At 47.2% G+C, this 9,315-nt stretch overlaps 1 protein-coding gene across 1 annotated transcript in view; it reads left to right on the top strand.

Moving 5' to 3' along the window:
• Positions 1–9,315, top strand: part of FHAD1 (forkhead-associated (FHA) phosphopeptide binding domain 1) — a 216,523-nt gene that overhangs the window by 83,118 nt on the left and 124,090 nt on the right. Inside the window, exon 6 of the mRNA XM_006866421.1 lies at positions 3,654–3,777. Within this exon, the coding sequence (XP_006866483.1) occupies positions 3,654–3,777 (124 nt within the window). The remainder of the gene's footprint in view (positions 1–3,653; positions 3,778–9,315) is intronic.

Here is a 9,315-nt window from a genome sequence, read left to right as displayed (position 1 = left end):
CTTTACTCCATTCACGTTATCACGGTCAACTCTACTTTAAGGAGGCAGCTCTTCCTCATTCGCATTTTGAGTGCCTTCCAACTTGAGGGGCTCATTTTCCGGCACTATATCTGACAGTGTTTCTCTGCTATTCATAAGGTTTTCAGTGACTAAATATTCGGAAGTAGTTCATCACTCTTTCTTCCCAGTCTGTCTTTGTCTGGAAGCTCATCTGAAACCTGTCCACCATGGGTGACCCTGCTGGTTTTTTAAAAATATCAGTGGAATAGCTTTCAGAATCACAGCAACTCACAACTGACAGACGAGTGGTGGCCATTTGGTTTTAAATGGAAAGTGTCACTTTAAATTTCGAGGAGATCTGTGCACATGCGAGTAGTAGAACCCTCCAGGGGAGGGGGTGGGGTGTCCATTTGCTCAGGCACCCCTATAGTCACCAGAATGGAGGTGTGCAGACACCTGTAAGTCAGAACAAATCATATATTTAATAAAGGACCCCTGGTGGTGTATTGGGCTAGTAACCACAAGGTTAGCAATTCAAAACCACTAGCTGCTTCAAGGGAGAAAGACGAAGCTGCCTAACCCTATAAAAATGTACAGTCTCAGAAGCCCTGTGTAGGGTCATTATGGTTGAAACAGACTCAGTGGCAGTGGGGGTCATTTTTTAGGCCTTTGACATGAAAAAGGAGCACAGCTCTGGGGGAGGAAGATGAGGTAGTCTGCCTCCTTAAATATTTCAAACCTCAGAAATCCTATGGGGCGATTCTTCCCTGTAGTACCACTATGAGTCAGAACCAACTTGGCGGCAGTGGGGTTGATTTGGTTTGGTGTGACAGGATATGACCGTTAGCAAGGAGTCTTGTGTTTCCTCTTGATACCAGTCACACAAGTGTGTATGAGCCTAGAGTAGACTTATAGATACTAACATTACCGATCTACTCTTTCCAAAACAGAAAAGAGAAAGCCCTCACTCAGAGTCACAGAAGATAACTGCTCCTTATGGTTTCCAAGGCTGCAGATCTCAACAGGGGCAGCCAGCCTCCTCTGTCTCCCGAGGAGCGGCTGGTGGGGTCGAACTGCTGGCCCTTTGGTTAGCAGCTTTAATCAGCTGAGCCAGATGAAGCTCAAACACAATGCGGGTAATCAGGTGAGGCAAGAATCACATGTGCCAGGCATGGTTCAAAGCACCTTTACATATGTTAATTTATTTAAAAATCCTTTTTTAGCAACCCCATGAGGTTAAAAGCACAACAGGCTGCCGCAGTGGTTAAGGAGCTTGGCAGCTAACCCAGAGGTTGGCAGTGGGAACCCACCGGCTGTTCCTTGGGAGGAAGATGTCACAGTCTGCTTCAGTAAAGATTTACAGCCTTGGAAACCCTATGGGGCAGTGCCGATCTGTCCTGTGGGGTTGTTAGGAGTAGGAATTAACTCAGTGGCAATGAGTTTGCTTGTTGGTTTGGGTAGCACGGTGGTTAAACACTCAGCTGCTATCCAAAAAGTTGGCAGTTCAAACCCACCCAACGGTTCTGCGGGAGAAAGACCTGGCGATCTGCTCCAGTAACGATTATAGTCTAGAAAACCCTATGGAAGAGTTCTCCTCTGTCACATGGTTAGTCAGAAACTGCTTGACAGCAACCCAACGACATGAGATGGGGATGTGAGGGGTCGGTGGTCCAGTGGTAGAATCCTTGCTTTCCATGCAAAAGACCTGGGTTCGATGTCCGGCCAGTACGCCTCTATCAATGGAGGCTGGTGTGTTGCTGTGAGGCCGAACAGGTTTCAGTGGAGCTTTCAGACTACGATGGACTAGGAAGAAAGGCCTGGCTATCTACTTTTGAAAATCAGCCAATGAAAACACTGTGGGTCACAACAGTCCACTCAGCAGCTGGCCTTGGGGATGGCGCAGAACCAGGCAGCATTTGTTCCACTGAGCACAGAGTCTCTCATGGACACTCAGCAGTGACTGACACCAACCACCAGCAGCTCTTGACAGATGGAAAAAATGAGACCAAATTTGGCGCCTTCCCCCTGGTCTCGCAGCCTGTCAGTGGCAGGGACAGAATCAGTGTGGCTCCCGCATCTGTGCTGTGCTTAGCGCCTCCAGCTTTTCATACTGGTTTCCAGAGCCAGGTGGTCAGGTGGAAAGAACTGGCAGTAACGGGACTGGATTGACCAGCCAGGTGAACCTGAGCAAGCAGCCTCCCCGCTCTCAATCTCATTTTTGCTTACTTGCAAAATGGGAATATTAATATCTGAATAAGGGAAACTGTGGAAGAACTGATGCATTTGAGTTATAGTGTTGGAGGAGGATACTAAGTGTCTTGGGCTGCCAAAAGAACCAACAGATCTGTGTTGGAAGAAGTACAGCCAGAGTGTTCCTTACAAGCCAAGATGGCCAGACTTCATCTCTCATACTTTGGACATATTATCAGGAGAGACCAGTCCCTGGAGATGGGCATCATGCTTGGTAAAGTGGAGAGTCAGCAAAATAGAGGAAGACCCTCAATGAGATGCATTGGCCCAGTAGCAGCAGCAATGGGCTCAAATTTAGCAACGATTGTGAGATTGGTGCAGGACCGGGCAGTGTTTCATTCTGTTGTGTGTAGAGTCGCTATGAGTTGGTACTGACTCAATGGCACTAGACAACAATGTTGGCCTTTGAGGATGCTGTGTGGATCTATTGAAAAAGTAGCATCGGTGGACTTAGACAATTCTGGTGTGTTCTTTGAGATAATGGTGTTGTTGGTGAATGAAATCAAGTTAATTCCAACTCATAGTGACCCCATGTGACAGAATACAACCCACCCCCCGCTCTCTCTTCCCTACCCCCTGCCATAGAGTTTTTAGGAGTCCTGGTGTGGTGCTGTGGGTTAAAGCCCTGGACTGCAAGGTCAGTTTGAACTGCAAGGTCAGTGGTTTAAACTCCTCAGAAACCCTATACAGGGTCACTGTGAATTGGAACCAACTCAATGGCACTTAACAACAACAACAACCAATTTTTATAGAAGCAGATCACCAGAGCTTTCTTCTGCCGACATGCTGGGTGAGTTCAAACCACCAAGGGTTTCTTCTATAAATTATAGCTATTGTCATTATCATTAACCAATTTTTTTTTTTTTTTTAAATAAGCACCACTGAGCAGACTCTGACTCATGGCAACCCCATATGTGACAGTGTACAACTGTGATCTTTGACGTTGTCAGTGGCTGATTTTCCAGAAAGTAGATTACCAGGCCTTTCTTCTGAGGTACCTCTGGGAGGACTCAAACATCCAGCCTCTTGTTTAGCAGCCGAATTAATTGTATAATCCGTTTCCCTCTCTTGAACTTGGCTCTGTCTCAGATCGGTGTTGCTGGGCTGAGAGTCCAAAGGTGGTTAGAGTGCACATTAAGGAGTCAGGTGTTCCCAGCGGCAGCTGCGCCTGGGGCCTTTGTGGACACAAAGATACGGCTTATGTTTGGATTGCATATCAAGCGGGTGTCACTGAAAGAACTTGTGTCTTTCTTTTCCACTAGTTCACCCTAAAACGTTTGGTTTCCCCAGCACCTCAATCAACATCAGTCATCAGAACCTTTCTGTCCAATTTAGAGGACACACTCGTGTGCTTTGCAGACCTAGACCGCCCCCCTCTGACTGTGTGTTGCCTCCTTCCACAGATCAGTGCCCTACAGAAAGGCTACAGCCAGGTGCTATGCCAGACCCTGTCCGAGCGGAACTCAGAAATCACCTCCCTGAAGAACGAGGGCGAGAACTTAAGGAGGGACAATGCCATCACCTCAGGTGAGCTCTTGCCAGAGTTGGGCCTGAAAGCTGCCATCCCTCCTTGGTTTGTGACCATGGCAGGCATCACCAATCAACCATCGCACTTCTTCTCACTGATCTGGGATACAGTCTGAGTGTTGGAAAAACAGAGTTCACCCTCCTGAGGGGCTTGTTTATGATTCAGTTCCTAGGACAGGGCCTGCCTGGCTCAGTGTCAGAATGCAGCAGGTATTGAAACAAATCTCTTAGCTAGACAGACTGAGAACCTACACCACCAGGGAGTAGTCCAGGCAGTCCCATAAGCCAGTTTGATGTGACTGTAAACACTGTCGTGGACAAAATGTGGTCACCACTCTAAGGCATCCATTTTTACCCCAATTCACTTGGGCCTGAGTGAGAACATTCTTCTAATTGACCGACAGAGGCAGTTTGATGCTAAAGTACTTGGGTGTGGAGATGGTCAGCCAGCTCCTGGTCCACCCCAAACAGGGCACAACTGTTTCTTCAGAGCCTAGATTCATCCTTTCACTTAACACTGTTACTGAGCAGCTACCAGCTCCTAGGCACTGTACTAGGCTCTAAGTATAGAGCCCTGAGCAAAATAGTCAAGACTCTTGTGTTTTAGGGCTTCCATTGAGGAGAGGGTGACAGAAAACAATGTAAACAGATAAACAAGCTAGTTTTAGGGAATAAGAGGTTCTGTGAAGAACATTCGGCTGGGCTGTGTGGTTGGGAGGTGCTTGAGGCCATGGGAGATAGCTTAGTGGATGAAGGTGGGATCTCTGAGGAAGTGGGGAAAAGCCAGCTAGGGGCCCCCAGAGTGGTAACTGAGGCAATGAATACCAGTGCAGAGGCCCTGAGGCTGGAACAGGGTTGATTTTTTGGAGTAGAGTGGACCAGGTGAGAGGGAGACCGGGCCCAGACACTGAGAGGGGTTAAGGTATTATTCTAAGTTGGAATGAAGTCCATTGGGGTTTTATTAAGTCGTAAATGACACATCTGGAGACCTGAGGAGGATGGCACCATCCATCAGTAGAGAAAGAAACAAATGAGGGAAGCAGATAATGTGGGGAGAAGACAATGAATCTGTTTGGGGCACAATGCTCTTAAAGTACCCCAGTGTGGAGCAGCGTGTGTGTCCAAGGCTATAAAAGCCCAACAGAGCAGGGAGCTAAACGTGACCCTCCAGTGGTCTCCATATGAATCCACGGGCTGTACCCAGGGTGCCTGACCATTACCTCCTCCTTTGCCTCAATCTGCAATTTCCCCCGCCAGGCTCTTTGAGAACTCATAAGATTCTTGGATATTTCTTGGGCATCTCCGGTGAACTCTTGTGTTGCTCTAGGTACCAAGAATATAGGGATGAACAGATTGAGCTGGGCCCCTACCTTCCTTCCCTGGGTTTGCTTGGTAAATCCCATCCATGCCTCAAGCCTTCTTAATTTCCACCTTCTCTAGGGAGGGGTTCTGACAGACCTGGGTTTGGGCATCACTTAGAATGAGCTAGACCCTTGCTGCTCAAAGTCTGGCCCCTGGTGTAGAGACAGCCACATTACCTGGATCCCTGTAAGAAACACAGTTTAGACTCTACCCCAGACCTCCTGAATCCGAGTCTGTGCTTTAACAAATGCCCAGGCATTTCATGTGCACATTCAAGTTTGAACTAGGCTGGGTTCTGCTGCTGTAACAAATCATCTCAGTGACTCATTTCTTGCTACCACATTGTGTCTAGCATGGGTCAGTAGGAGCTGTGCTCACTGAAGCCCCTCAGAGACCCAGGCCAACAGATGTCATGGCAACACTGGCCTCGGTGATGAGAGAGGGAGGGGAAACGTACAGCGCAGATGGAGGAATAAGAACCAGATTTACAACCAAAGAACAAAACAAAACAAAGCAAAAAAGCCCATAGACAAAGTAAATGAAATAATGATACATATATACAACAGTGACCCCAACAAGAGGGGAAACAAACCAGAGAAGCCCTATCATTGTCCCATCTAACTTCCTGGAGTCTCCAGATCACAGCCCGGGAGGGAGCCTCAGCAGAGCCCAGTGGTCTCCCTGGGTTGAGGAGATACTTGGGTTTACTAGAGAGGAGAGAGATGCACAGAGGCAGAGCGGGTTCCAGAAATCTGCATAGGATCCCCCTCAGGTCTGCAGCTGAGTATTCATCAGCACATGTGTGTGGGAGGGGAAAGCACCACTGGAAGGAGCGGCGGGAACCTTTTGGAAGCTCACACAGGGGCTGAGAAAACGTCACTTTCTCCACCCCAGACTGGTGTAACTTCTTAACGTATGGGCATCTGGTTGTCGTTGTTGTTGTTAGGTGCTGTTGAGTCAGTTCCAAATCTTAGAGACCTTAGACACAACAGAACAAAATACCACCAGGCCCTGCACCATCGTCACACTGTTGTTAGGGTTGGGACCATTGCCAGTCCGGCTCATTGGGGGTCTTCCTCTTTTTCAAAGACTTTACCAAAGGAGCCCTGGTACTATAGTGGAGAGCGAACTAGACTGTTAAATACAAGGTCTCTCCACAGGAGAAACATGAGGCTTTCTGCTCACACGAGGATTTACAGCCTCTGAAACACGATACAGGGTCGCTACAAGCTGTAACTGACTCGACTGCACACACCCATTACCCCCACCACTTTACTAAGCATGATGTCCTTCTCTAGGGACTAGTGCCGCTTCAGTAACAAGACCAACTAGAAGGTTACTCTGGAATCTCTGGGGGGTGCTGTTAACACACTTGGCTGCTAACCAAAAGGTTGGAGCACCTCAGAAGAAAGGCCTGGTGATCTACTTCTGAAAAACCAGCAACTGGAAACCCAGTGGAGCACAGTCTGGTCCGACACACATGGGGTTGCCATGAGTCAGAGGCTACTTGACAAGCTCTGGAAAGACTTTGTAGATCCCACCAAACAAAGCTTAAAGAAACCCCGCCCCATAAGGGATCCAACTGTTTCCAAGTAACTTAACTGTGTCCTAGGACAAAATTCATTTTTAAAGGGAAATGCTAGACCATATTGCCCTTTAATATATATACTTTCTTGATTGTTGTTGTTGTTCCGTGCCATCAAGTCGGTTCCAACTCATAGCAACTCTGTATAGGCTTTCCAGGGAGCGGCTGGTAGATTCAAACTGCCAACCTTGTGGTTCAAACCAACCTTGCAGTGCAGCGCTTTGTCCCACAGCGCCACCCCAGGACTCCACACCTTCTTGATTCAGACTTACTAATAAAACTGGGCCCAGTGTTCTTCCAAGATAAGAATCAAATGATAACCCATTGTTGTTATGTGCTGCCGAATCAGTACTGACCCATAGCCACCCTGTATCGGGTTTCCAAGGAGCAGCTGGTGAGCTTGAACCATAGACCTTGTGATTCAAACCCACTTGCAGCCCAGCGCATTAACCCACAGTGCCACACAAGGACACCTAATCCATTACCACTCCATTTATGTATCCTTCTTTCCCACTTTTCCTTGACATGCTACTATAAAAGGGTGTTAATTATCTATCACCACATAACAAATTACCCCAAAACTTAGTGGCTTATAACAATAAATGTTTATTATCTTAGCCAGTTCTTATGGGCCAAGAATTTTGGAATGATTTAGCTGGATGGTTCTGGTTTGTGGTTTGGGGCCGCTCATGAATTCTAGTCAAGCTGTTGGCTGGATGTTTACTCCTCTAAAACCTGGATGAGGACTGGAAGGTTCATTTTCAGGATAGCTTATTTACTTGCTATTGGCTGGAAGCTTCAGTTCCTCATCAGAATGTGCACTGTGACAAGAATCGAGTGCTTTCTGTGCACACTCAGGTGTGAGAAACACCGGGCTGTTGTTACGCAGCTGTAACAAATATGCCCAAATCACAGTGGGTTACAATAGCACAGGTGCATTTTCTTAGCTTGAGTGGCCTCACAACACGGCAGCTGAACCCTCCACCACACACCCCCAGTGCAAAGAGAAACTGCAATGTCTTTTATAAAGTCGCCAAGTCACATTCCATCACTTCTGCAACATGTTATTGGATACATGGGTCAGCTATTCAATGTAGGGGAAGACTGCTCAAGGGTGTGAAATAGTTTGAATCATTTTAGAAGCTTGCTACCACAGATTGTTGTTAAGTGCCGTCTGGTTCCTTCTGACTCATAGTGACCCTGTGTAAGATTTCCGAGGAGTAGCTGGTGGGTTTGAACCACTGACATTTTGGTTCACAGTCCAGTGCTGATCTAATAGCGCCACACTAGGAGTAACACCTAACAAACACTATGTGCTAGCCACCGTGGTAGTGGTGGTGGTGTGCCACCAAGTTGGTTCCGACTCACAGCACCCCTGTTTAGGATTTTCAAGGATGTAAATCTTTATGGGAGCAGAAAATTTCACCTTTCTCCCGAGTATTGACTGGTAGATTAGAACTGCTGACCTTGTAGTTAGAAGTCCAGCTTGTCATCCACTACGCTACTAAGGCTCCTTGCTAGTCACCTTACTAGGTTCTTCATACATTTGTTGTTGGTGTTAAGTGATGTCAAGTCGGTTGCGATCCATAGCGATTCTGTATAGGGTTTCTGAGGAGCAGCTGGTGAGCTTGAACCGCCAACCTTGTGGTTCAAACAGACCTTGTATTCCAGCTCATTAACCCACAGCGCCACACCAGGACTTTACACGTAGCATCTATTTTATTGTTGATGTTGTTAGGTGCCATCTAGTGGGTTCTGAGTCAGAGTGACCCCATGCCTGGTCCTGCGCCAGCCTCACAATCGCTGCTACATTTGAGTCCATTGTTGTTGCTCACGTGCCATTTTGTCTCATTGGGGGTCTCCCTCTTTTTCACTGTCCGTCCGCTTTACCAAGCCTGATATCCTTCTCCAGGGACTGGTGCCTCCTGATAATATATCTGAAGTATGAGAGACGAACTCTTGGCTTCTAAGGAGCATTCTGGCTGTACTTCTTCCAACACAGATTTGTTTGTTCTTATGGCAATCCATGGTACTTTAATCCCTAGGCTAACCCTAGGGGGTAGATATAATGGAGAATTAAATAACTTGCCTAAAATCACTGTGCTCATAACTGGTAGAGACTCACATGGGTATGAACTCCCTCCCCTCATTGTCAGCTCCACCATGCCCCTTTCTGCCACAAGTCCATCTCTTGACCTCAGAAGTAGAACTCCTGGTCCTTCTCTTGACTAGACCTCTGTTCCCCAGGTCCATGCTGCTGCGTTCCCTCTTAGCCCAGTGCCCACTGTTTAAATACAAAAGATAATTGTTTTTGTTGTGGTTAGGTGCCATCGAGTCGGTACCGACTCATAGCGACCCTCTGCACAGCAGAACAAAACACTGCCTTTGATTTCTTGACTGCTGCTTCCATGAGTGTTGATAGTTGATCCAAGAAGAATGAAGTCCTTGACGACTTCAAACTTTTCTCCCTTGATAAGAATGTTGTTTATTGGTCCAGTGGTGAGGATTTTTGTTTTCTTGACATTGAGATGCAATCCATACCGAAGGCCGTGGTCTTTGATCTTTATCAGTTGTTATTGTTGTTGTTAGAT

This window comes from Chrysochloris asiatica, unplaced genomic scaffold, assembly GCF_000296735.1.
Source record: "Chrysochloris asiatica unplaced genomic scaffold, ChrAsi1.0 scaffold00090, whole genome shotgun sequence".
NCBI classification, from domain to species: Eukaryota; Metazoa; Chordata; class Mammalia; order Afrosoricida; family Chrysochloridae; genus Chrysochloris; species Chrysochloris asiatica.
The sequence above is the reverse complement of the archived record's forward strand: the minus strand, read 5'-3'. Positions and strand labels throughout refer to the sequence as shown.